This window comes from Calypte anna, chromosome 33 (assembly GCF_003957555.1).
Source record: "Calypte anna isolate BGI_N300 chromosome 33, bCalAnn1_v1.p, whole genome shotgun sequence".
In the NCBI taxonomy this organism is placed as follows: domain Eukaryota; kingdom Metazoa; phylum Chordata; class Aves; order Apodiformes; family Trochilidae; genus Calypte; species Calypte anna.
The window spans coordinates 990,663-1,016,837 of record NC_044275.1 but is presented as its reverse complement, the minus strand read 5'-3'; the positions used below and the strand labels follow the sequence as shown (position 1 = coordinate 1,016,837).

General features: G+C 53.1%; 3 protein-coding genes across 9 annotated transcripts in view; 2 read left to right on the top strand and 1 right to left on the bottom strand.

Annotated features, from left to right (window-relative positions):
• Positions 1-13,284, bottom strand: part of R3HDM2 (R3H domain containing 2) — a 38,691-nt gene extending 25,407 nt beyond the window's left edge. For 3 of the 7 annotated variants that reach the window (XM_030468111.1, XM_030468104.1, XM_030468110.1), the window contains exon 1: positions 13,027-13,284. In XM_030468111.1, the coding sequence (XP_030323971.1) occupies positions 13,027-13,067 (41 nt within the window). In that variant the 5' untranslated portion in view covers positions 13,068-13,284. Of the gene's footprint in view, positions 1-3,105; positions 3,320-12,405; positions 12,455-13,026 lie in introns of those variants that run through there. The other 4 variants (XM_030468109.1, XM_030468105.1, XM_030468106.1 and 1 more) reach the window with 4 other exon arrangements.
• Positions 13,218-16,295, top strand: LOC103533018 (inhibin beta C chain-like; the record flags this gene model as incomplete). The annotated part of the gene is made up of 2 exons (XM_008498834.2): positions 13,218-13,890; positions 15,010-16,295. Coding segments are annotated over 2 exons (1,416 nt in total), but the record flags the coding sequence as incomplete, so codon positions are not given.
• Positions 16,296-22,240: 5,945 nt separating this feature from the next.
• Positions 22,241-25,249, top strand: INHBE (inhibin subunit beta E). Its single transcript, XM_030468131.1, has 2 exons — positions 22,241-22,541; positions 23,421-25,249. The coding sequence occupies exons 1-2, from the start codon at positions 22,241-22,243 to the stop codon at positions 24,179-24,181; spliced, it is 1,062 nt and encodes a 353-aa protein (XP_030323991.1). The 3' UTR covers positions 24,182-25,249.
• The last annotated feature ends 926 nt before the right edge of the window (positions 25,250-26,175 follow it).

The window sequence follows — 26,175 nt, the reverse complement described above, 5'->3', positions numbered from 1 at the left end:
TCAGGCATGCTGGGGGTCTCCTGGGGCAGCAAATTCAGTTCAACACCATAGCTGGAGGTTGTCAAGATCCCCAGGTCCTACCAAAAGCCTCCTCCCTGCCAAGATCAGGCTCACTGCTCAACTTTTGATGCACGTTTCACTCTTTATATTCATCAAGAGGAGAAAATGGGATGTGGAGTGAGGTATCACACCAAGACACAAGTGAGCAAACCTGAGAAAACATTAATAATCAGTTTAAAAGAATGCATCCAGCATTGACTCTTATGGCACCAGGCACTGCAAGAGCTTTTCTGTTCAAATGACCCAACAAGAAAAAAAGGATGGAGTTGTGTTTGCAGTGCCTGATCCATCTCACTACTGACACTCACAGCTTGATCCCAGCTCTTTGCAAGAGAGTTTTCTTGCATTTCAAGCACTCCAGAGCCCTAGCTGGAAACACCAGACCTAATCAGTACATCCCTTGCTGCTCTAGAGGACTTCTGGGTATAAAAATCTCATCATACTTTGAACTGGATGAGTAAACTTTGCTTACACCTTATTTTGCAGCACGGGAAAGCACACACAGAGAATTCCTGCTGCAGTGCTTAAATGCCCACAGCTTTCCTGGCCTTCCAGAAGATGAAAGATTGGACAGAATCTGGGAAAAAGGAGCTTATTGCATAGAGAGCACAGGAGGGTTTGCAAAGAGAAAGAGTCCAGATTATACTGCAGAAAGCAGGTTTAAACAGTCTCAGGCTTAAATGTTCTTTTAGACTGAAGTTGACACAGCAAGAGGAGCCATCTTCAGTCTTTTTGCTCTCCACTCTGTTAGTTTAAGGGGATATTATTTGTTTGATGTTAAAAACAAACAAACAAAACTCAGTGATGCTGTTCTTCTCTTTTCCTTTTATTTTGGGAGCTGCAGAGAAGCCAAGCGAGAAACCTCTCACTCCTTGCATACAAAATCTGAGGGAGAAAAAAAACAACACAAGAGCCAATAGTTAAAAAGTGAGAGGATCACAGAAGCCACTGATATAAACACTTTTTGAAAAGGAAGGGCTTACATTGGGTCCAAACAGAGCTGTTAATTTTTGTGGACAGTTCCCCTAAGGGTCCCCTGGGCAGAACAGTGGGGGGAAAAAAAAAAAAAAAAGGAAAAAAGAAAAAAAAAGGAAAAGAAATCTGAGCTGAGTATCTTGCCATTAGAGAGCTCCCTTCTCCATTTCACATTGGTTTTCCTTTTCCCACCAGGAGCTATTCCTGTATTCCTCCAAAGAGCCAGGGAACTGCTCCTGTGACGTCAAAGCAGTTTCCCAGCAACAATTAATGAGGGCTGTCCACCACAGGGGTTTCCTGAAAAGCTAGCAAGGAATTATCCACCTACTTTCTACAGTGTCAAGATGCAATAGGACAGCACTGAACAAGAACTTCTGTTAACCCTCCCATAGCTCAGAGGAAAAGCATCCCAATCCCTCCAGCAGAATTCCTTCCACCTGAACCCATTCATACCAAAACACCACACCAGGGAAGGAAATATCTGCAGAGGTTGCAACCAGGCTCTGGAAAACCACACAGCCTCAGAAACAGCTCTGATCCTCCTGCTAGTCCTTTTCTCTTGTGCCTGTGCCAATCAGAAGGATAAGAACAAACATTAAAAAGCTGGATGAGAGAGCAAGGTGTTCCCCAGCCCAGCTTCCAGTTCCTGAGCTGACCTGGCAAAGGAGATCATCAGACTTTATTAATCAGACCTAAAGCATTCCAGCTCCTAGCAAACCTGGAGAGGAAGGCAGAAAAGCAAGGTTGATGCTCCTGCTTCTCCCTATGCTACAGGGGACATTGAGCCACTTGACCCACCAAGCAGTCAAGGGGTACCCAGCAAACAGGAGTCACTGGTGCCCTTTTCCAGGTGGGATCCAGAAATGGATGTGATCATTAAACAAAGGAAGGAGTGATGATGAAAAGGAAAAAAAAAAAATTAATCAAAAAGATCAACTTCACCTTTTGGCTGCCAGCTGCCAAGAGTTGGATTTGACAGAGAAGGGGGAGTCTGGAGAGTGGGCAAGGGATTCCCCTTCCCATTTTCCCACAGCCTTCTGCAAGAGGAACTCAAGTCTTCACCTGCTGAAGTGCTCACCAGTCACTGCAGCAGCTGTTTGCAGATCCTCAAGCTGCAAGTGAGGCTTCCAGTTTAAATAAGCATTTTAAAGACATGAAGGGAAAAGAGTCCAATACATCCGAACAAAGATCCTGCAGTACAGTGCTTAATACCTCAAGCCCAAGAAAAACAACTCCTGGCTCTAAATCTCAAGTTATTAGGAGTATTATTTCCAGTATCTTGGGTATTTTTAGGCAAGACTGGATGATGAGCACATGTGAGAAGGGAGAAAAAGCAATCCAAACTCCTAATTCTGTGAAAACCAAAACCCGAATCAGCGGTAGTTTTAAAATAACTAAAAATGGGGTTAGTATCTCTGTGAATGCAAATACATCCCTACAGAACACCAAATTGCATAAGCACACATGAAAACATCATATGGCACGTAGCCAATTAACTGCTCCACATTTCTCATCAACTACCCTGCTTCAAACAAATAAATCCTTTCAAGTAGAACCTGGTAGAAAAGCAGGATGTGTTTTGTCTTTGCAAAAGGAAGAGAAACTCCCCGGGAGCAAGCTGCATAAACACCAAGCTAAGCCACAAGGACAACCCATGAGGCTGTCACAGGGAACTCCTTAATGACATGGTACAGTCTGCTTATTGGGGATTCCCTTGTCTCCTCTAGGTGCATCCCCAACACCACAAAAGGAGGAAGGAGAAAGCTCATCTCACCCTTCCAAGCCTCAAAGGGGATTACAAAGCCACGTATTCTCTTTTTTTATTATTATTATTTTTTTTTTTAGTAGAGCACCATTTTAAATGAACCACATCAACCAGCAGAAATCCTCTCACTTACCAAAGATGAATGATGTCAGGTCCCCATTCCTGAAACACTTGCTTGCATTTATACCTATCCTGTATTTTTCATGGTGGGGGCACGGGGGGGGGGGGGGGAGGAAAAGAAAAATCTCTGATAAATCTTTCTCGAGCCCAAAATAATTAAAGACTTACTCTCAAAATATACTCACCGTGGTGGTTTTGCACTCTCAGCAGGTCATCTGCTTCCCGATTTCAACAGAGATTCCATTGCCACAACCAGTTCAAGAGGAATTTTGCCAAGATGACATTATTTCTTAGAAGCCCTCGCCAGCTCCCAACCCGGAATAAAATGCAAGAGATCTTTGCTGCTACAGCAAGCTAATTGCTCTGACAAGCAGCTCTGAAGCAAAGCAGAGCCCAGCTGTTCAGAGGGATGTCACAGAGAGCTCTGCCAATAGCCACATACACACCCCCCTCCTGCTCTCATTCAAATACTTCAATGGAGCTGCCTCCGCACAGCCCCGAGAAGGCTTTAAAGACACAGCATCCATCCCCTGCCAGCACCAGAGGAACACAAAGGTGCAGGAGCAAAGAAGAGAAAGCAAAGGAAACACCAACGTCCTCCAGAAGAATCCAAGTGCATGGTCTCCACTTTGCCTGAAAGCTTTGCAGGACCTAAGGTAGGTTCCAGGCATCCTCGCTTCACCCTGCTCCTTGCTGGCGTCATGCTTGCAATGGCTTCATTTAAATGGATTTTTTTTTTCTTGCTTATTAAATCACGAGACGAGAAACAAGAAATGCAGAGAGCTTTTAAACCACTCAGTTGTTTAAGGTTTCCCCAGGAAGGGGTTTTCCATCTCAGACCTGGCAACTGGATGAGCATAGGATGTCACCAAGTCTCCTCTCGCTGTTAAGAACACGAGGCAGCACCATGCACATGCAGACATGGGGTGGGTCACATTCTCTGCCTCACCAGAAGCACAGAACTTGCTTCTTTTTGGATTTGGGAGCTTTGGACTGCAGCTCTAAGCACTGGACAAGAGGAGGTTGGTGTCATTCTTCTTTTGCACCAAAGGTTCCTGCTGGGCAGGAGGACATCCCAGGCATGTTGCAGCCAGAGGTGAAGGGAGTGCAGACCCTTGTGGGGTCTGTGCTGACCCCAGAAATTATCACCTCCCTCAGAAGCTGGTTTTGAGGAGGCTCCTTGCTCAGAGCAAGAGGCAGCAGGGCTCCCAGAGCATCTGTCTAAAGACACAAAGCTTTGAAGAGGAAGGAGATGAAGATGAGCAGGCAGGATCAGCCTTGGGCACGAGGAGATGGAGTGAGACAGCTGCAAAAAAGTCAGGGTCACCCCTGTCTTAGGGTGAGAGCCTTCAGCTCAGCTCCCAGGCTCTGCTATGGCAGTTTCTGAGTCTGCTGCACAGGGAGTCCTGAGAGGCAGCAAGTGACTTGGTTTCCAAGAGCTTCATGGATTGCTCAGCTGGAGGAAGTCAGCCTGGAAATCCACATTCCCCTGGCAAAAAGCACGGGCTGACAGTGACTCCCTGTGGCAGCTGAACTCAGCAAAGCTGCAGGATGCAGAGATCACATGAAGAGCTCAGCATCAGGGTTCCCCCCGTCTCGTTTAAGAGTTTTGGGTTTGTTCATTCCTGTCACCAAGCACCCAAGGCAGACCTTGGAGTTCTGAGCCCTGAAGCAGCTCTGGCAGCTGCTTTGCAAATGAAGCAACAAAAAGGGTCAAAGGAGTTGAGGTTCAGGAACAGAGCTCCAGGATGCCTTGCCCTGGCCAAGAATCTTTGCTGCACAGAGCCTTAAAAACTCCACAAAACTCAGTGAAAATAACAGGGCTTTATTTTGCAGAGGGGGCTCTGTAGGCTGCTGTATTTCACCTCAGGATCCTTAAAGGCAGCTGCTGGCATCCTCCATTCCAGAGCCCCATGGAGGCAAGATTAATACTCTAAAAGGAGAAAATTTTGGAAGCTGTTCTTCCCTTCTACCACCTCTTCCTGTTTCCAAAGAAAGCCCAGCTGGAAGAGCACATTAAGAAAGGAGGAAGCTACAATCAGCTTAGGACCCTCTGTTGAAACCCCACTGTCAGTTCCTAACACTGACTTTAAAGCAGGAAGAAAAGCAGCTTTATAACTTAAACCTGCAAACCTGAAGATGCCTGGCAGATGGCTCAGCAAGAGGAAGATTTCTGAATGAGAAAACCTCCCAGACCTAGGACAGCACAGATGAACCCTCCTGTAGGTCTGTCCTCCTCTTTCAAACCCCCCTGTCCACCACCACTGTGAGCAGGAAGCATTTCGGCTCCACCAAGCACACGTGTGGAAGGGGATTTCCTAAGCTGCATCTTTCTCCTTAGATGAGGAAACAGCAAATCCTGGGTGGGAGGAGGAGGAGGAGAAGGAAGGATGAGTCAGCCCCACCAGCAGCCTCCACAAAACCCTTAGAGAGAGCTCTTGACTTTCAGATCTGAGAGCCATGGCTTGGGTCTGGTGCCCCTGCATGTGTTGGTGCAATGAAAGTAGGTCAGGGAAAGCAGGGCACAGGAGAGATGCAGCAGCTCCAGGTATCCTCTGTGCTTGCAGTCTGTCTAGCACAGTAATATGGTAAAAAAAGGAAAAAAGGAATGAGAGATGTTCCCTCCCACCTTGGCAGCCATGCAGGAAATGAGCCCAGGCTCTCATTTGCCCAGCCCAGCTTCTGCTGAGAGAAGACAGATCAATTAGTTTCTGGATAAATAATGGGATAGATACACATATTCTTCCTCCATCAGAAGAAAGAAGAGAAATCCAGGCTGTCAAGAACTTTCTCTGAATGGCTTCTTCTACCAGAAAAAAAACAGTTTATGCCCAAAGAAGCAAGATTCAAGAGCCAAGCTCTGGCCACTCTGTCCTTAGCTCACCGAGCTGCTGGGAATCAGAGCTGCAGGAATATCCTCAAAATGAAGGCAACTACAATTCTTACACCCCCAGGACTGAAAACCAGTGTGGGGGGATAAGGGTGGGGATCCTAAAACTACGAGCAATTCTATAAGAACCTTTGAGGAAGCTTACTTGGCCTGGGAGAGAAGGATTTGGAAATCAGATTGTAAGGTGGAATTTGTAGTTCACTTCAAAGCCCAGCAGAAAAAAAAAAAAAAGGCCCAGTGCCCCAGCTTTGGGTTTTATTGGACTGAAGCACTGGGTTTAGCAGTGACCACAGCTGCTTTTTCACAGCACAGTGAGATAAAATAAATAATAATAATTAAAAAAAAAAAATCATACTGGTGGGCTACTGAAAGCCATCTCATTCACTGCAAGATGCATCTCCAGTCCCTTGCTTAGCCCTCTAAATTCTTAAATTCTAGCCCCCCCTTCAGCCAAAGACATAAAGGGCATGGTAAAGCTCCTGTCATTAATGAGTCAGCAGACAGGAAAGGACACACTTGCTCTGTACCAGCAAGAAATTCCCAGTGTGGGAGCTGAACATGGCACTGGGTGACTTTACTGGTTGCAGAGGTTTCTGGGGTGTGCAAGGGGTGAGGTGACAGGTCAGTGCAAGGGGTGAGGTGACAGGACAGCTCTTTCTTCCAGCTGGACCCTTCCCTCCTCCCATTTGACTGAAAGAGCAGCAGTATCCCCAGCTCCATCAAGGAAAAAAGTCCAGAAGCACCAGGGATGCAAAGCAGCTTAATCCATCAGCTCAGAGGAACAAAACAAAGGCAAAAGAAGAGAGCAGAGCCAGAAGAAGTGGGGGGAAGGAAGAAAGGGACAGCAGAAGAAAATAAAATGATGAGAGGCAATCAAGGAAAAAAGGGGAAATGGCAAAATTAGTTTAGTAAGGAGTTGGAAAAACCCTTCAGAGATGAAACATCTTGCCCACCCTGCTCCTTTTAAAGGCTGTGTTGCCACCTCTGAGGAGTTGGGGTGCCTGCACCTGATGTGGCAGGCAGAGAAAGGTTTGAAATGGAAAAGAAATTACCATTTTCTACAAAGCAAAAATTAAAACACCTCCCCCACAAAGGAGCTCTGAGGCAACCTCAGCCATGCTCAGTCTCTGATGCTGTCTTCCCCCCTGCACACACACGTGCTCAGAGGTGACTTCTTGCCAGGCTGAAGCACGTAAGAAAAAGAAAAAAAAAGAAAAAAAAAAAAGAATATTATTTTCAATTTTATTTTTTAAAAGGGAACTTCCACTAAAATCTGAGTCAGCTGAGGATGGGTTAGCATGGCAACCATCCCCCTCCCTGTCTGCCCCAGCCAGGAGAGGATTAAACACAGAGCTGTGAATGATGCTGCACTGGCAGAAGCTGCCATCAAGCCCAGCATCCCTTCCCTTCTCTCCCCAAGCATGATTTGACATGAATCTGCCAGTGGCTCCAGACAAGACAACGTGGGCCATAATGAGCAGTGGCAAAACCGTAGCACACCCCATTCAGCTACAAACACTGATAAATAATTCAGGAAGAGAAATGCCGCAATACAGAGCACAGCAGAGTTTAAAAATAGAACATGTGCTGATGCCAGAGGAATGGAGGGGAAGGAGAGAAAAGCAGAGAGGTGGAATGAACCAAAGCACGTGTGTCAACAAGCTGGGCTGCTCGTGGATGCTGCAGCTCTAAATATTGATCCCAGCAGATGTTTGTTTGCTTGGTAATTATTAAATTGCTAATCTGAGAAGAGGGGGAAAAAAAAAAATAAATATTTTTATTAACACAACAAGCAGGGCTGCCCCTTCTGGAGCAGAGCATGAAGAAAAAAGAAGGAAAAAAGTCTCCAGGGTGAAGACCTTGTAGGGTACCTGGGCACTGAAGCCTGGAGTGGCTCTGCAGAAGCAGGGGCAGCAGCTGCCTGGTGGTCAGGGTCAGGTATGGTCCATTCCCTGGGATTCCTGCTCACACAAAGCTCAGATAACAGAGGTTGAGCTTTGAGCACTTATTTGGTAAGATTTGTTTTCTACTGGGGGGTGAAGGTGAAACGAGCACAGGTTGTTCCTGTTGGGAAAGTTGGAGCCCTTTTCTCTGTTCAGCTTTTCCCTTCTAAATCCACTTTAATTTCACTTAACCACTTACAACATCAGTTGCTGGCCAACCATCCCAACACTGATATCCCACAAAATCTATGCAATGCAAAACAAAAATACTACAGAAACATCACTACCACCACCAAAGAGCTCAGAAAACTCTTACCTCTGGATTCCATTGCCCTCCCTGCATTAATAACTGTGTGTTAAAAACAAAAAACCAAACAAAACCCCCCAAAACTTCACAGCAGCCTAAAATATTCAAGTGAAGAAGTCTGCAATATTCCTGAATTTTCATGGTGGGAATTAGGACATAGCAGAAGCAATGTAAGTAAGGTTAGAAAGGTCCTTATCAGCTCCAAGAATTCCTCCTTTAAGCTGCAGAGCCAAACACATTTGACATTTATTACTCTTTATAAGAAGTTTGGTCACAGGCAGAGCCTCTTCGTCCCAGTTTGCAACTGGACTGCTCTAAAGAAAAAAAAGTTCTTCCAGGTTTTGCAGAACCTGTGGAAATACTTGGACAGATGGCTCCTTTTTTTCCTCCTCACAGATTCAAAAAATAACACCAGAAAGACACCAGTTTCTCCCTGCTTCCTCGGGAAGAACAATAAGTCTCCCAACCTCCTGTAAAACAGGAAACTCCCACTAGGAAGAAAATAGATTAAGTTTTTGATAAGGGAAAAAAAAAATACTCTAATGTAGGGTTACTTCAAAACCTAAAAAATCTGTACACAGGAGCAGCTTCCCACAAATACTTTGGGTACCCTCCCCCCCCAATGTAAAAATAATTATTGAAGACATGAAGGAATAATAATTAAAAATATCATTTAAAAATATAAAGAAAGTGAAAGGCCACTGACAGGAAGCTCAACAGACAGACTTGAGGTCTGCTTGTAAGGAGCCCTCAGTCTCAAAGAGGAAATCACAAAGAAGTGGCTCTTAAATTTAAAAAATAAGCAAGGTTTCTATAATTGTGCAGACCTAACTTGTGTGCAGCTCTTACAACACTGGAATGCAGTGAGGGTGCTCTGACAGAGCACTTAAAACTTTAAAAAAAGCCTTCTGATAAGTGACCAGATAAAGAGAACCTATTATTGTTCCCACTAGTGGCAAGAGAGGCTCCTCAGATCAATTCTTAGCAGGGAATCCATCCACAAAACATTGATCATTAAGAAGCTGGGCTCCCCAGTTCTGCTGCTCATTGAAGAGTTCATTTATTCCTGTAATGATGTTGGTCCAACCCTCAGCACAGAGTCATTGATAAAGCAGAACTTTCATTATCCAAGCAGCCTTTTTTTTTTTTTTTTTTTTTTTTTGTATCAGATGCAGCACATTTGGAGCATCCCCAACACACCACCAGGCATCAGGGCAGGATTACAAAGCCACCCTGTTTAAAATCCCACAGATTACATCCCAGGGGTGAAAAGCTGAGATTTTTTTTGTACATCCCAGGGGTGAAAAGCTGAGATTTTTTGCCATTTCCCCAGCTTTGAGGAGCTGGCAAGCCCACGTTTGAAATGCACTCAAGAAAGAGAGTTTCACCTCCATCCAGCCAGTGCCATCTTGGCAGATTCTCTTTAAACAAAGCCCAAAAAATCTCAGTCCCAGCCCTGGTGATGATTTGGGGATGGGAATCCCCCCCCTTGGGCCACTGTAATGTTAAAGGGAGAAAGCAGCTTTGGGGTTGGAGCATCTGCATCCAGTTCTGGGGGGAGAACACAAACACCCCCTCTGCATTCTTCTTGTGTTCTGGATTTTCCTTCTCTTTTCTGTCCAAGCTCTTCCCTTTCCCTCCCAAGGTCAAATCACAAGGACTGGGCTCAAAAGTCCCTGTTCATTTTTGGATGAGGGGAAGCAGGTAGAACAAGATCTTATTTACTAACAGAAAGTATTTCCAGAGCCTCCCAAAACAGATCAGTTTCTGAGATATAGCAAACATATTCTGCAATAAAGTGGAAACTCAGCTCAGGAGAAATCAGTTTCTCAAAGAAAACGATGTCAATGCAATAATTTATTTTTTTTTTTAAACTTCATTTAAAAAACACAAGCAAGCTGCTATGAAGAGGAGGCTGCATCAGCCCACACTCAATAATCATCCCTAAAATTCACTGGGAGGCAGCAGTGACTCAGTCTGCAGCACACAAAGGCAGCTTGTGCTCCCAATACATAATGAAACTGGGCTTTATCCAAACCCACCAATCCACATCACCCCTCTGACAGCACAGATGCAGGGGAATCCCAGCACTGATAGGCAGGAAACCAGCAGGTCCTTCCTCCTCTTGCTGTTGCCCACACTCAGACACAGCAACATCTCTGCAGGAGCAAACTTCACCTTTGCTTCAACTCAGGAAGCACCTCCCATGGTCTGGGTTCACTAGGGCTTAGAAATCAAGAGAAGGCTCAAAAAAACCAAAACAAAACACCAAAAAAACCCAAAAACCATGGAGGAGAGGGTGATAACTTGAGAGAAGTGGGAGGGAAACAATGCTGCTCCTCAACTCCATCCCACTGTCCTTCCAAATGTCACCTCTCCAGTTCTCAAAAAAGAAAAAAAAAAAAAAAAAAAAAAAAAATCTATGCATATTTCTACTAAATTGCTCCATTGTGTGACTGGAATCATCAAACTTCCAGTAACAACCTGAAGATACAGAATTACTGCAGTTCACCTCCTGCCCAACAGCTCCAAGAAACAGAGCTGCTGGTGCTGGCACCAGACTTCAAAAATGTTTCTCAGAGCCACTTCCCAGGCTGGCCTGCAGAAAGCCTCCTGCATCCTCAACCTTTATCTCAGAACAACCCCCAGAGAAAACCAACTGATCCAGAAAGTCCCAGCATGGGGACATCACGTTTATTTTGTCCCCGTTCTGCCTGGACTTCCTGATGTTTTGTTTCACTAAATGGATGCAAGGTTTATAAAGTGGTGGATTTAATCCTGCAGCATCTACAGCAGCAACAGGGGCTGTGCAAGTCCTCACTGCTGAGTATAGTTTTCCAAAAGTATTCCCATTTAGGCCAGAATAATGAGCTTTCCTTTATGGCAACAGTTGAGAAGCTTTTCACCTCCATCTCTGCACTCTCTTTTTCCCAGCCAGCTCATTCCTGGGTGATCCTCAAGCAATTAACCAGAAAGAAAAATTTAAACAGGTTCCAAACGAGATCACTGATGGATTTAGGAGGCAGTGACCCAAATTACAAGACCCTTCAGGAGAGGGGATGGGGAAAGCAGAAGTGTTTGGAATGTTGTGTCATCCTTCCATAACCCTGGGTGAGCAACAGCATCTCCCTTACCAGCACATGGAGCAACTCAAATGCATTTGGAATGCCTGAATATAGACAGAAAATCTCTAAGCTGGTTTTCCATGGAGTCACTTTGGAGCTGAGGTATCTTAAGGGGCAGGGACACAAAGCAAAAGTTCTTCCTAGGGGTTAATAATAGGTGGCACTAATTACCTCTAATTCACAGCCAAATCATCCCACTGATAAGCCAGAGAACAAACCTTTAGGCGTTAAAAAAAACCAAATAAAATACTGCAAACACATTTTTTTTTACCTTATAAATCCTGGGAAGGATCAGGCAGAGTGAAAGACAAGTGCATTGCCATAAACCCAGCTGCCTGCTGGAAACAGAGGCTGCCTGATCACCAACTCTTTGATTATTCCATTGCAAAGAGGAAGGCAGCTGACAAACGATATCAGCTCTAAACTCCTTTCCACACCATCCCTTCTCCCCAGAGCAACTCTCTCCAGCAGGAGTGGGGGGAGCAATGCCAAGATCTTGCACCCATCTGTGAAATCCAACTGGATTCAACCATCAAGCACCATTCCAACATGAAAGCACCTCAATACCCGGGGCTTTCAACCCAAATATTCCGATTTTTTTCCAATCGCCTTCTGCTCTAAACACACCAAAGCCCCTTGAAAGGTTTCCAGAAAAGCAAAAATCGTTGTGGAGATGCCAAAAATCCTCATGGTGCTTCCCAGGCCCTGGAAGGGGATGCTCGGCCACCAAGGAGCTGAGGGCTCCGCTCCCTTTCCTCCTTTTCCAAGTGCACGCAGGCAGCTGGGACACGAGGCAGCCCCGGGAACCTCAGGGACATCGGGATCCCACCGGGATGTCCCTTCGAACCGGGCCAGCGGGGCAGCACCCGGCTGCCATGTGCTCCGCCAGCTCCCCAAGGCCCGGGACCTTCTGCCAATACCTCCGAACCCCGACACAGCAGCGAACCCCGCAAAGAGACCAAAAAAAAAAACCCAAACAACAACAACGCCAGGAGATGGCGGAGACACGGCCGGACCCAACCGGCACCGAACCGCTTCCCCAGAGAGCCCGGTACCGCGGGGACGCGGCAGAACCGAGACCGCGGCGGCCGCGGGAGGAGCGGGAAGGCGGAAGGTCCCGGGCCGCTTCCTCGGGGGGCACCGAACGCTCCGTCGGCTCCGGGACCGGCCCGCCCCGTTCGGCTGAACACCGCCCGCATCTCCCGTCGGTGAACACTTACCGGGCCGGACCGGGCCGGACCGGGCCCTGCGCCGTGGGTCCACCGCCGCCGCCGCCGCCACCACCACCCCGGGCCGGACCAGGCCGGGCCTGGGCCAGCGCGGGCCCCCCGGGCGGGGCGGCGGAGACGGCGGAGGGGGGACAGGACGGGGAAAGGGGATGGGGGGGGTAAAGGGGTGAGCGGAACGGGGAGCAAAGGGGAAAGAAACGGGGGGGGGGAAAAAAAAAAAAAAAAAAAAAAGGAAAAAGGGGGGATGGGGGAGGGGGGGTGGGGGGGGAAGAAGCGCTCAGCCCCTCCCCCTGCGGGCGTGCGCGCTCCGTCACCGCACCCTGCGTATGGCGTCCGCACGCCGCGCCCGCCGGGAGCCCCGTTGCCATAGCAACCGACCGGACGCTCCGCCGTGGGAGGCGGGAGGGAGGCGGCAGCGCCGCCTGGCGGGGCGGAGGGCGAGGCGGGAAACGGAGGCGGCACAACGGGGCGGGGCCTCCGCTCTCCGCCCCCCCCCCCCGACCCCGCCCTCAGAGCCCGGGGTGATGGCGGGGATGGGGTCCTCTCCCCCCCCCCCCAATCCCTTCGCACCCCCTCATCCCAGGAATTTCCCATTCCCCGGGGGTCCCGCACCGCACTACGGGGGTCCGCACGGCTCCCTCGGCGCCCTCCATCGTCCCTCGCCGCACGGGGACACCTTTGCCATCTGCCCGGACGCCCGGTCCTGGGGTGGGCTGCGGGGCTGGGGCCCGAGTGGTCTCCTTGGGCTGGAGCAGGGGTGCTCCGGACCGAGCCCCAACCCCGAGCGGGCAGCTCCGGCCTGAACCCTCCGAGAGGCTGCGCCGTCTGCCCGGGTCCACCTTAACCCGGGACGAGCTGCCCCGAGGCTGCCCCGTGCCCGGGATGGGCTCCTACGGGATCAGAGGGGCGTTTATCTTGCCCCAGATCAGCCAATATTTGTGGCCACGTCAGGAGAACGATCCCTTCCTCCCTCTCAGCTCCTGCGGAGTTGGGTCCTGCAGCCTCGCTCTCCGCTTTCCCGGCCCCAGCGCTGCTGTCCCAGTTTGAGTCCAGTTTATCAGCCAGCAGGAGGAACGCAATTTGCTGAGATCCCTCCCCGGGCCCCGAGCTGCCACCTCCTGGCACCGGAGATGACAACCACGATGTTTTTCCTGCTCCTGAGCCTTCCGAGATTGGCGGCTCCCAAAGGACTGGGGTGTCCGGGCTGCGGGCTGGCGGCTCCTGTCCCCAGCACCCAGCGGGACATCCTCATCGCCCTGGCGAAGCAGAGCATCCTCTCCGAGCTCCGCTTGCCGGACAGACCCAACATCACCCAGCACACATCCCGGGGGACCCTGCTGACCGCTCTCCGCAGGATGCGTGCGCAGCACCGGGACGTGGCCCTGTCCCTGGCGGTGCCCCAGGACAGCAACATCCGACACCCGCATCCCGGGATGGGTGTGCAGGAATACGAGATCTTGAGCTTTGCCGAGTCAGGTCTGTAGAGATTCCACATCCCGTGGGCATTGGAGGGATGGGGCACGAAGGGAGAGAAGGGCTCGCCTGGGGGAAGGTGATGAGAGGGGGTGTTGGGGCATGGGAATGGGCACAGGAGCAAAGATGGACTGCTGTATCCTGGATTGTTTTTTCCCTTTCCACGTGTTCTGGAGGTCGTATTTTTCAAAAGGTGATTTTAAGAATAGGTCTCTCATCAGCTTCCAGCGTGTGGACTTAAGTCCCCCAAGCCCATGTGCTCACCACACACAGCTCTGTCTCTACTTCCTACCCAAAGTGGGGTATGGCTGCTCCAGAATCAGCTGCGTTCCTGGGAGCTTTGGGAAGAAACAGAAATCACTGCTCCATCCTGCAGAGAATCTTTTCTACACTTTGCCCAGCTCAAACTGCTGCCTGGTGCAGGAAGGGGGGACACATATGTCCCTTTGTGTGGTTTGCATGGCACAGTGAGGGCTTGCCATGTCCTTGAAGACCTCAGGGAACAATGGTTCTCTGCAGGATATCGTATTCCCACATATGGGAACAATGGGGAGTTGTCTCCTGTCTGGGTGGAGCATCTGCTGGACGCAGAAGAGCTGGGGCTGAGCCATGGTTGTGTCCTCTCCAGCAGAGCTGTGCCAGGGAGCCCCAGTGCTGCTTTCACTGTCCCTGTCACCCCTTTTTTTGCAAGGAGAGGCAGCTCTGCAGCCTCAGCAGCAGCAAGGGGGGGGGGTGTGTGGTGGAGCAGTTTCAGGTGATGTTCCCATCCAGGGAAAGCAGGAGTGATTCTTGGAGGTGCAAATCAGCTTGGCTGCCTTAAATCCAAGTCTGGACTTACACTGCTGGATAACATACTCTAAAAAAACCTCCAGCAGCAACACTGACAAGGGGAATATCAGGCCAGAGGAGGTGGAATCAAGCTGGGTTGCTACATTCAGCAGCATCAGAAGGAGATTCAGTAGCAGTGCAGGGAAGTAGGGGCCCCTTAATGCCTGTATGTAGTGTTCCCTACTCCCTGCTTGGATATACCTCCCATTTGCTCCAATTTCATGGCCCTCAGCCGGGGTCTCCCCTCCCACCCCCCCCTTCACCACCTGACTCTGCTTTTGGTTCTCTGCACAGGGTCCTCCACCTCCCGCAGCATTCGCCTACATTTCCACTTCACCCAAGAGCTGGGTGGGAGCACTGAGATCCTGCAAGCCACCCTCTACCTCTTCTGGGAAGCCCTTAGTCCCGGGACTCACCCTGTAACAGTCAGACTCTTGCAGCCAGATCCAATGGGACCGAACATGACCGTGGCCAGTGAGATGCAGCTGGTGATCCATCGGGCTGGCTGGGCCACGTTGGACGTGGGTCCAGCTCTCCAGAGCCTCTTTGACCAAGGGACACAAAGTCTCACTGTGGAGCTGGAAGTGCCGGAGGACTCGGGGTCTCCCCTCCTGGCTGGCCACAGTGATTCCCACTGGCCATTTGTAGCAGCCCAAGCCCAAGCCAGGACACCCCACGGGGTCCAGCGGCGCAGCACGGATTGCGGAGGGGACTCCGGGATGTGCTGTCGCCAGGAATTCTTTGTGGACTTCAAGGAGATCGGCTGGGAGGACTGGATTATCCAGCCAGAGGGGTATCACATGAACTACTGCTCAGGGATCTGCCCCCTGCACATGGCTGGAATCCCTGGGCTGGCTGCTTCCTTCCACACAGCTGTCCTCAGCCTCATCAAAGCCAACAACGCGGATGCAGCCGGGGATTCCTGTTGTGTCCCCACCCAGCGCCGTCCCCTCTCGCTGCTCTACTACGACCGGGACAGCAACATTGTCAAGACTGACATCCCTGACATGATTGTTGATGCCTGTGGTTGTACCTGACCTCTGCTGTGCAGGGTTCCCCTCCTCCCAGCTCCTCTCTGGCAGTCTGAGACCTGGCGAGCTGCTGAGAGATGAGAACTCTGCCAAGGTGGCTTCTCCTGAGGCTGAAGCATCAAGGGTGATGCTGAAGCTGCAGGTCCTCCCTCACCTCCCACACAGCTCCTTTCCCCCTGCCAATGGGTTCCTCTCTGCCTGTGAGCCTCTAAGACCAACTCCAGGTAGCTCAGGGCAGCCTTGGCACATCCTCTTGCTGGTCCCAGACTGGGGCTGTGGTGCAGCCCTTGGTGCTACAACACCAACTTGTCACCAGGTAACAGGTCTCAGCAGTGGCCACCTCAGGCTGCTTGACAGAGGTAGAAGCTGAAAAGATCCTGAGGGATGGCTGGACCCAGAGGTCCATCCACAGGGCCTCACTCCTCAGCTGGACATGAGGTTGAAGGGATGAGGAAGGGGAAATTGATCCCAATGGGTCAATAGCATCTCCCTCTCCAAGCATCCCTGTTGTTCAATAAAAGATTCCCAGCCATTGTGTGTCCACGTGTGTACACACACGTGTGCTCTGTCATTAGCCAGCTCACCTCCCATCTCTTCCCAAGGTGCAACGTGATGATTGTGCCCCAGCATGCAGAGCCCCAAGGTGGCACAGAACTAACCCAGTCTGCCATGCTCAGTCCTCTTCTAACCAAGGACTTGGCTGTGAAATCCAGGCAGCCTGGCTGGGCATCTACCAACCAAGACACTCTGTGCCCAAGGACACCAACGCTGATGGGCCCCACAGCTTTCTGTCCCTTGGCTGCCTTTCCCAGCAGGATTGGGAGCTCCTGGATGCAGGGGGACTGTGATTCCTACTGGAGAAAGCACCACCCCTTGCTTGGGCCAAATTTTCCATTCCACCACAGTATTTGGCCATTCTTGTCCCAAACCACAGTGACTCTGCCCCTTTTAAAGTGGATAAAAACTTCCAGGCAAGGCTGCCACAGCCACAGTGCCCAGGACACTTTTGTGTTCAACCCCACACCAGCTCCCTCACTGGGGAGCAACCTCTTGGCACATCTCTGCCCCATGTCCCAGAGCTTCTGCCCCTTTCACTGCCCCTCTCCAGCGTGGCTGGTGGGAAATGTGAGGGCCGTGAGAGCTGGGGACAAAGGGCAGCTCTGGCACACCAGCCCCATTGCACAACGGGGTGTTGGGGTTTCTCCACTGCTTCCCACGTGTCCCCTGTGTGTGGAGGCTGAGAAAGCAGGGAGAGGGTGCTGGGGGTGGGAGGTTCACAATGGGAACAACCTGGGGTGATCCCCTGAGGTCCATGCAGCTGGTTGAGATGGACCCTGGTGAACACAGTCCCCTGGTCCACCCTGCAGTGACTGATGAGCCCACCCCAGAAGAAAACAGAGCTGAACCAGATAGGAAGAGGCCATCAGAAGGAGGAAGGTGGTGTCTCCCCACCTGCTCTGAAGGATGACTTTGCATCTACTGTCCAGGATCAAGCTGGGGTGGCCATGTGCAGCTCTACCTGGAGCAGGGCCCAGGGCACACGTTGCCCCTGAGGACTTGTGACACCTTGAACATCAGGAACACAACAACCTCTAGCAGGAGACAGTGTTTTCCCACGTTGCATGTGTCCTGAGGCTGCTGCTCCCACTGAGCCTTGCTGGAGCAGGGAACCTTCATCTCCACCTTAGGTCAAAGCAGTCACCATGCTGAGGTCCAGGCTTCCAGGACCTGGTGCCACCAGGACTCAGACCTGAAGGGTTCCTGCTGACACAGCTGCTACACAGGCAGAGTGGAAGACTTGGGGATCAATACTGTCTGGGGCTCAAGGCCACTTGCGCAAACCCAAAGAGGGTTTGGTGTTTGGTATTTTTCCTTTTATATTTTTTTTCCCTCTTCTTTTTTCCAATGCCTCGTTTCACTGTCTGTACTTAGTGAACAAACAGCCTTCCTGGGGCCAGAGCTGAGCTCTCTGGGCTGCAGTGGGCATGGGTAGAAAGGGGACAAGTGAATCACAGAATGTTTTAGGTTGGAAGGGACCTCCAAGATCATCCAGCCCAACCTTTGACCAACACCATAAGCTAACTACTAAGCCATGTCCTTAAGGACCAGGTCCAAACGCCTTTTAAATACCTCCAGGGATGGTGACTCCACCACTGCCCTGGGCCTCAGGCACCAGGGATGGAGGACATCTCCTGGTCCAGATCTCCCTGAACTGATGAGTTGTCACCCTGCTGCATCCCAATGGACAAGCAACTCCTGCTGATTTGGGGTGCCTGGGTTAGCAGCAGCTCCCCAAGAGGGGTCCCAATTTCTAAGGCCCCTCCCTGTCCCTGGTATCTTGAGATTAGGGCAGAACACACTGTCCTGGGGGTTTGCCAACCACCTGAAAACGTGCCTTCTGCAGGGCCTTCAGGTCAGAGGTTCCCCAGATGAGCAGGGTCCAAGGTCCCACAGAACAGGTCCTCCTCTCCACGCATGCGTTTTTTCCTGCTCCCATGGAAAACAGAAAGCATGGATGCAGCCCCCTCCCCATCTACAGAATGGGGCAAAGGTGACCAAAGTTCAGGAATCCCATGGTGGCACTCCCACCTGGGGAACACCACAAGCTGAGGAGGGTGCAGCCAAGGAAGGGTGACCCCCTGGAGCCAGGCACAGCCCCCTCTCTGCCTGTCATGGGAGAGGCACAGGGCAGGGGTCCTTGGCAAGCAAGGGGTGGCTCCCATCACATACAAGGAGCTGCTCAGCCCCCAGGGCTATCTGGGCTTTTCCTCACCCCCATCAGTGAAAGTAACCTCGGTGTAAGGATCATGTCAAACACTTCAGGGAGCAGAACAGAAAACCCAAGGTGAAACTTCCCACTGAGCATCCACTCCTCCTCCCGCTGATGGGAAAAGAGGAAGGGTGAGGGCAGTGTTCACATTACGGTGTCCCCTCTCCCCTTGCTGTGACCCCACACTTCTGCTGGGGTCCCCCGTTCCCTCAGGGGGTGCTGGAGGCGGTGTCTCAGGCAGTCAGATTCCGCTGGGACTCCTGAGCCCCGCAGCCCCCCCAGCCCGGCCCAGCGGGGAAGGTGCCATTGCAGACAGCATCGACCCAGAACTGGGGCTGTGCCCTTGGGCTCTGCCAAATCAGACACAGAGAGGAACACAGCGCTCCGAGAGGGCCCGTCCCCTCGGCCCCTGCTCCGGGAGGGGATTTGCAGCAGCTGCCGCTGGCTCCTGGAAGGAGCCTTTGCCAGTATCAACAGAGCCTGAAGCAAAGGTCCAAGCGCGGTGAGCCAGGGTGTCCCCTTGGCACGGTCTGGCTCTCATGGGAGGGGTGGGAATTCCTGAAAGCCCCCGGTGTTGCTTTGAAAAGGCTTAATTTTTAATTTTCAGTCTCACGGGTGGTTTTCAGCCAGCAGCCCCCGACTCGGAGTCACCCAGCGATCGGCGCTGGACGTCTTCGGCTCGGCTGGTGCGAGGTGACGGTCACCCACTGCCACCCGCGATGAGCACCCTTGCGGGAGGCGCTCGTCGCCCCGGGCGCCCCGTCCTAAAGGGCCTCCCGGTGACCGTCACCCCCGGTCCCGCGGCGGAGCTGGGTGGCCCCGGTAGCAGCTTTGCCTCGGGGTCGCCGGACGGCGCCCGTGGGCAGCGAGAAGCTCGGGAAAGCGCCGGACCGGGTCGGGGGCAGCGGCACAGGGCCGGGACCGGACCCGAAGGGTTGGGACGGGCCGCTCCATCGGGCCGGAGCGGGGGAGGCAGCCAGGGCCGGTGCCGCGGGGTGAGGAGTGAGGGCACCCACCCCAGGAAGCAGAGCTGCTGGTTTTCCCTTCCCAGATGGGTTGCCTGGACCCGGGCCCCACCAGTCCAGCACCTTCAGCCCTCCATCAGTGCTTGCCACAGTCTCCTTCTCCTTCTCCTCTCGGCCCCAGTCATCTGCTCCCCCAATCCCCCAGCCTGGGTACCACTCCAGTCTGTGGCCATCTCTGCCCTCTCCAGGGAACATGAGCCAGAGGGGAAGAAGGTTTTTAAGTGCTGGAGCCTGGCTTGTGCCATGGCCCCTCAGGGCAGGGGTCTCAGCTGGCTTTGGCATTTCCTTGGCTGACCAAGAGCCACAGAGCAATGGGGGTTCTGACAGCACAGGTGCTGGTGCATGAGCTTTTCGGGAGGGTTGGGGGGGTCCCAGCTTAACCCAGTCTGTTGGCACCTCTAGGTCAGGTCATCAGGTGCCACGCTTGCCCCACCGGACACGAGGTCGGAGGCCCAGAAGCCATGTGTGCAACAAGTGCTGTGCCTGGGGGGACCCGGGCAGGTATTTTGGTCAGGCCAGTCCCTGCCTGGGCTTTGCTTTCTGGGAACTGCTTAATCAACAACACACTTATGCAATGGGTGCAAGAACCACTCACAGCTCCATGCTGACCCCTTGCCTAGATCTGGTGGGACAGAGTGCACGGGGGGGGCAATGGAGCTGCAGTGCAAGGGGGCAGGCAGATCAGAGGCTCTGCTGGAGGTGAAGTGGGGGTTCATGGCAACAGCCGTGGGGTGCTGGCCAGTACAAAGAGATCCAGGCAAATTGGAAGAGGTACCTTCAAAGGATACCTTCTACCCGTTGGGTAGACCCTGCTTCCCAGCCTGGAAAGGATGGTGGGTTAGAGAATAATTCATCCTTTTTGCCACAGCTCTTTGCCTCCCCAGCTTCATGCTGTCCCACAGCCCTGATCCTGACTCTGTTGGTCTGGCAGGGAAGGAGGAATTCAGCAGAGCATCGTGCCTCAGTTTCCCTTTCCTGCATGTGTGAAGTTGTGGTGTGGCTGCCAGGAGGTGATGTTCTCACAGGGGTTTTAATGACCCCCCTGGCCTGGCACCTGCTCAGTGATGCAGCCTGGGACTCCTTCCACCTTGTTGCATGTGGGAAGAATGTCAGGTAGAGGGACCTGGTTCCTTCCATGAGTTGATGGTGCCATCTGCTTTGTCCTGCTGGTGCCCGGGTTGTGTTGTTTGTGTGCTGCCTGCAGCCAGGGCTCCCAGGCCCTGTGGGAGCTGATCTCCCAGGCCAGGCTGTGCCCACTTTTTCCTCTCTGTTGACATTCCTGGGCTATTCTGGGGTCTGCCAGCAGGCCCAGCCAGCTGAGAACTTTGTCCCTTGCACTATGGTTGCATCATCTCCGGTGGGTGCTTTTTCCCAGACAGCCCACTCTATTTACATGTCACCTCTGTGCTTGGCCAGAGGCAAGGGCTCCGTGTGATCAAGACCTTGGAGTCAGCACGGTGGGCACAGGACATGCCTGAAGGGTTGGCTAAGCTTCAGGTTCCCACTGCACTCTCTGGGTTCCCTGCTCTGGCACAAGGGCACTGGGGCTCTCCTGCTGCCCCAACAGGGATGGCATTTTGCACCACTTTTGGGGGATTCCTAAAGGACCCTGTCCTGGCTCAGGCTGTGCATTGTGCTCTAAACACAGCGTCTGGAGCTAAGAATCCAAAGAACATCTTCAGTTTGATGTGACACTGGCTGCCACCTCATGAGCCCTCAGTACATACAATCATTAATTTTAATTTTTTGGGAAGAGGGTGCACAGCATGCACCTTCACTGGCCCTTCCCAGCTCTGCCCTAGGGTGAAGCTGGACCAGGAGTCCAAAGGCTAGGTTCAGATCCCCAGAGTTATCACATGGTGAGAGTGACAAAAGCCTAGAGAGGTGAACAGTCCTGAGGGAGCTCCAGGGGGTCATCCTGGGAAGAGCCCATGATCCCTTCTGGTTCCTCTGTCAGCAGTAAATGAGACTGTCCCTGCTGGAATGGCTAAGGGAGTGTCTGGGGGGCAATGCAGAGGCTGTGGGGACAGGCCTGTGGGCTCCATGGGCAGGAAGGTGAGACTGGGATTCAGCTCTGGGATCCATTACTGCTCCTCCACCCGTCCAGGATTTGCCCTAGCCCTCACTTCCTGCAGGTTTTGGACCAGGCAGGGGGGAGCTCAGCACCCTGCTACCTGGCAGGGGTGCCCGGCCAGGTCCCTGTGTACCTCTGGGCAGATGATATGGTGAGCTGAGTGTGCAAGTGAGCACGTGTGTGCAAGCCCCTTGGGCACACAGCTCTGCATTCACCGATGTTCGTACACACCCATACGAAGTTCCCCGGGCACAGCCTCCCGTCTGCCCACCCCCCCGGAGGGCACAAGGGTGCTTGGCTCCTCTTGAGCCCGAGGGGACCCGACGGCCTAGCACGGAGCAGGAGGTGGTGGGGGTGGTAGGGTGGGCAACAGCGACCCGCGGAGCCCCTTCCCCGGAGACAGTGGGGCGACATCCGCACTCCCCCCCCCTTCCCCGCCGCTGGGGGATGGGGGCTAATCCCGGTAATCCCCCGCCCCGGCCGTAGCCCGACGGGACGGGACAGGCAGGTGAGCCGGCCAATGGCGGGGGGGGGCGCCCGGCCCGCCCCCGGTCGCAGGTGCCCAAAGCGGGCGGGCCGCCCCGCGCCACTCCCGGTGCTACCCCGGTCCGTCCCGTCGGTGCTGATGGCAGCGCGAGGCGCGGTCCTGTGGCTGCTGCTGGCGGCGGTGCTGTGCGCGGCGGCGGAACCGCGCTGCCCGTCGTGTGCGGCGGGAGCCGAGCGGCGGCTGCTGGAGGAGGTGGCCAAGCGGCAGCTGCTGGAGAAACTGCGGCTCCGGGAGCGGCCGAGGCTCTCCCACGCCGTGCCCCGCGCTGCCGTGGCCCGCGCCCTGCGGCGGCTGCAGGCGGGAGGCGCCCGCCGGGGCCCCGACGGCGACGACGACGACGAGGAGCGGGCCTACGAGATCATCAGCTTCGCGGAGCCAGGTGGGTGCGCAGGGGTTGCGAATGGCCGGGCACGACCCCCCCATGGTCGTCCACACGTGGCCCCCTAAGGGCTGGGGCTACCGGCGAGGCTTGAGTGAGCCGGGCTGTGCCCGGTGCCCGACTGTGGGGGGCTCTGGGCAAACCCCAACTGGGCTGCCCCCTGGGCCAGGGTCTCCCTGCCTTGGGGTGGTGGAGACCTTCAAGGATGTGCAGCTCCTGAACCTCGAGGCACTGCAGCACTGCTGGGACCGGAGGTTTGGCCATCTGCCTCCTTGCAGCGGGCTGAGGGTGCCTGGAGCCATGCAGGCTGTCATTAAATCATTAGTGTTTGTACCTGCTGTGTGCTGGTGACAGTCCAGAGCTGCTGATGCAGAAAGCTCAGCCTGGAACAAGGAAAGCTGCTCCCTCTTTTACTTCTGCACTGGCTAGTAAGGATCTTACTTACTTCTTATCTGAAGTGCTGCAATGTCCGTCCCCCTCCTGAAGGATGGGGGCAACCTGGTGTGCCTGGGACTCCCAGTTGGACTTGGGCTACCTCAGGAGGGGTGGAATAGGGTGGTGGATAGGGGTGCAGCTGGCAACACTCCTCAGCCTCGCACTCTGCAAGCAAAGGGAAAGGACCAGAAGGGCCAGGTGATATAGCAGGTGCCCCCTCTGTGCCCAGGCAGGGTGGGATAGTCCCCCATTCCAACACTGCCCCCTTCCTGGTAGCATTCCCAAGAAAGGGCAAGGGACAGACTGAGGTCTGGACAAAGGGAAGAAAGTTTGTAGCCGTTTCTTGAGAAGAAGATGAGAGATTTGCCTCGATGTGCAGGATGTGCAGTCTTACCCACCCTACCATCCTGCCTCATTCATCTCCTCATCCCTTTTTCCCCTCAGAGCCCATGTCTCCCTCTGGCTTGGGGCTGCAGTTCCAGTTCAGCCGTCCACAAGACCAGGACATTCACATCCTGCGGGCTCAGCTTTGGCTCTACCTTCGAGTTCCCCGAGACCTGGTGTCCAGCCTCACCCTCAGAATCTTCCTCGCTGGTGGGGAAGGTGATTTGGTGGGTGGCAATCGCACGCTGCTGAGTGAGAGGCGCCTGAGCTCTAAGGGCAGTGGCTGGCGTGCCTTCAGCCTCCTGCCTGCCCTGCAGAGGTTTTTTTTGGGAGAACGCAGGGCCCTGCGGCTGGAACTGGAGAGCCGTGGGGACAGGGGTGATATCATGGCAATAGTCGATGCCAGCCGATCCCAGCAGCCCTTCTTGGTGGCCGAGGCAAAGCTGCGGGAGCCGGGACACCGTGTGGCCAAGCGGAGCCTCCGCTGCAGCCAGAACTCCAACCTCTGCTGCCGCAGGGACTACTACGTGGATTTCCGTGACATCGGTTGGAATGACTGGATCATTAAGCCCGAGGGCTACCAGATAAACTACTGTGTGGGCCAGTGCCCCCTGCATGTGGCAGGCAGCCCTGGGATGGCCTCCTCTTTCCACACAGCTGTCTTCAACCTCGTCAAAGCCAACAACGTGCAGGCATCGGGGCACTCCTGCTGCGTGCCCACGCGGCGCCGCCCGCTCTCCGTGCTCTACTTCGATCGCAACAGCAACATTGTCAAGACTGACATCCCTGACATGATTGTTGATGCCTGTGGCTGTAGCTAGGGTTTGGGTTGTACTGGATGCACCCCCCCACCCCTCCCACTTCCCTGTCTCCAGAACTGTCTCTTGGGTGTTGGGGTGAGGGGAAGGGGGAGAGTGGGAGAAGGAGCAGGGAGATGGAGTCAGACCGTGGTGCTTTGGAAAGGGTGGGAGAGGGTCTCATCAGAAGGAGCAGGGGTTGGCTCCAGATGGTATCTGGGGAAGGGGTCTCTCTGGACATGTGGGATGGGGCCAAGGCCACATCAGACTTCCTGACTCTGAGCCGTGGGTGGCTGCTGGCTCTGGGCATCCATGCCCTGACTGGCAACTTTCTTCTGGTCCCAAGTTGATCCCACATTTCTGGTGGTCATGTTCCCCTCTGTGTGGGGTGAAGGGGCCCACATCCTGAGTGTCTGGGACTCAGCCTCCTTGAGAACAGAGTGGGATATGGGAAAGAGTCTGTTTCTTCCAAGTGGGAAACCTGAGGATGATGCAGTCCCACTTTTCTCCCCTAATGCAATAAACCTTCCTTGATCAAATTTTGGCCTGTTGGTGACAGGTGGCATGAGGCACAAATAACAGGTCTGGAAGGTAAGGAAGAAGGGTATTACTTCATCAAGAACCCCAAAACAGCAATGACTTGACACAGTCCTCTGCCTCTAGAAGGGTATCTGGCTGTGAAGGATGAACTTATATCCTGGCTAGATCTGGTCTATTTCCACTTTCATTTCTCTAGGTTTTGTGCTTTTCTTCCCTGCTGCCCACCCCACAAATCAGGTCTCTTCCAGCCTGGTGCCTCCTTACGAGGAGGTCTGGCTCAGATTTTGCCTTTAAAACCACATTAAAGGTACAGATTTTCTTTTTTTTTAAATGCACCTCTAGTTTTGGAGCTATTGTTACTTTTACTGTAGATATTTCTGCAGCTGCTGGGACTCCCTGGTTTTCCATCCTGTCTACCCCCCACTCTACTGAAGATCCCACTCTGCCTTTGCCTTCCTGATACTCAAGTATGCAATGCACCCATGGGGCCTGGGCTTTTAATTTATTTTAATAGTTTGGTGCGGCTTCCCCAATAAATGGGTGGAAATGCAACATCCAGGTATCGTGTTTTCCTTTGTGAAGAACAACACAAGAGTCTTCCCAGTCACACTGAGTGTGTTTTTCCATGTGTGCCTGGGGGAGATTGTCCACACGTATGTGTGTGATGTGCTGACTCACTGACACACTGACCCACCAGCCCAGGGCTGAGGTGCTGAGTTGGCACTGGTAAGTCTCTAATCTGGGTGATCATCTGGCCTGTTTAATCTGCTTTAACTTTCCTAAACAAGTTTAGGACAAGATTAACCATGGGGTGGAGGACATGGCAGGGTGCAGGGTCTGGTGGTTGAGAGCCACTGGGGAAGGGATCTAATTGAGTGTTGTTTACACCCAAGATGCTCAAAGCTGGTGGCAAAATGGACCTGGGCCTGTCTGGTCATTCAGGTGGCCCCTTGGGAAGAGGGGAGTGGTCTTGGGGCAAGTCCAAGGCCATGGTGATGTGGGTAGCCCCACACCATGCCCGGTGCCCAGGAAGGCCTCTCCTGACAGCTTAGCTGGGGTCACACTCAGATCAGGAATAAATCTTCTGACCTGCTTATGCCCTATTACAAAACAGTCGTGCAGGCAACCCCTCATCTGCACCCACCACCTTGGGGCTGATGCTGTAGGACTCAATTCACTGCAGCAGTATGGGGGCACCCTGGGACACACAGCAAGCTGTCCCTCTTTGTGCCAGAGGAAGGGAAGAACTGTGCAGGCACTGCCACCTCCCCTGTGGGCAGCCCCCCTGGGGAGCAGACCCCCCCCTCCTCACCCCTTGCTGTGTTGGGGATGGTTGGCAGGGAAAGGAACTGACCTTGGGACTGTGGGAAGTAAACTGAGGCAGGGCTGATAGCTGAGGTGTCTGCCTCCTGAAATCTCTCACACTGTAATCCCTGTGTTGTCCCTCTGCTCTGGGGGTCCCACGCAGTCAGTGGAGA

What these genes read in the sequence shown, in the direction of transcription:
- INHBE (XM_030468131.1), top strand. Translation starts at nt 22,241, where the DNA reads ATGGCAGCGCGAGGCGCGGTCCTGTGGCTGCTGCTGGCGGCGGTGCTG. An exon ending in CATCAGCTTCGCGGAGCCAG is followed by an intron (nt 22,542 to 23,420) that starts GTGGGTGCGCAG and finishes TTTTCCCCTCAG; the next exon opens with AGCCCATGTCTCCCTCTGGC.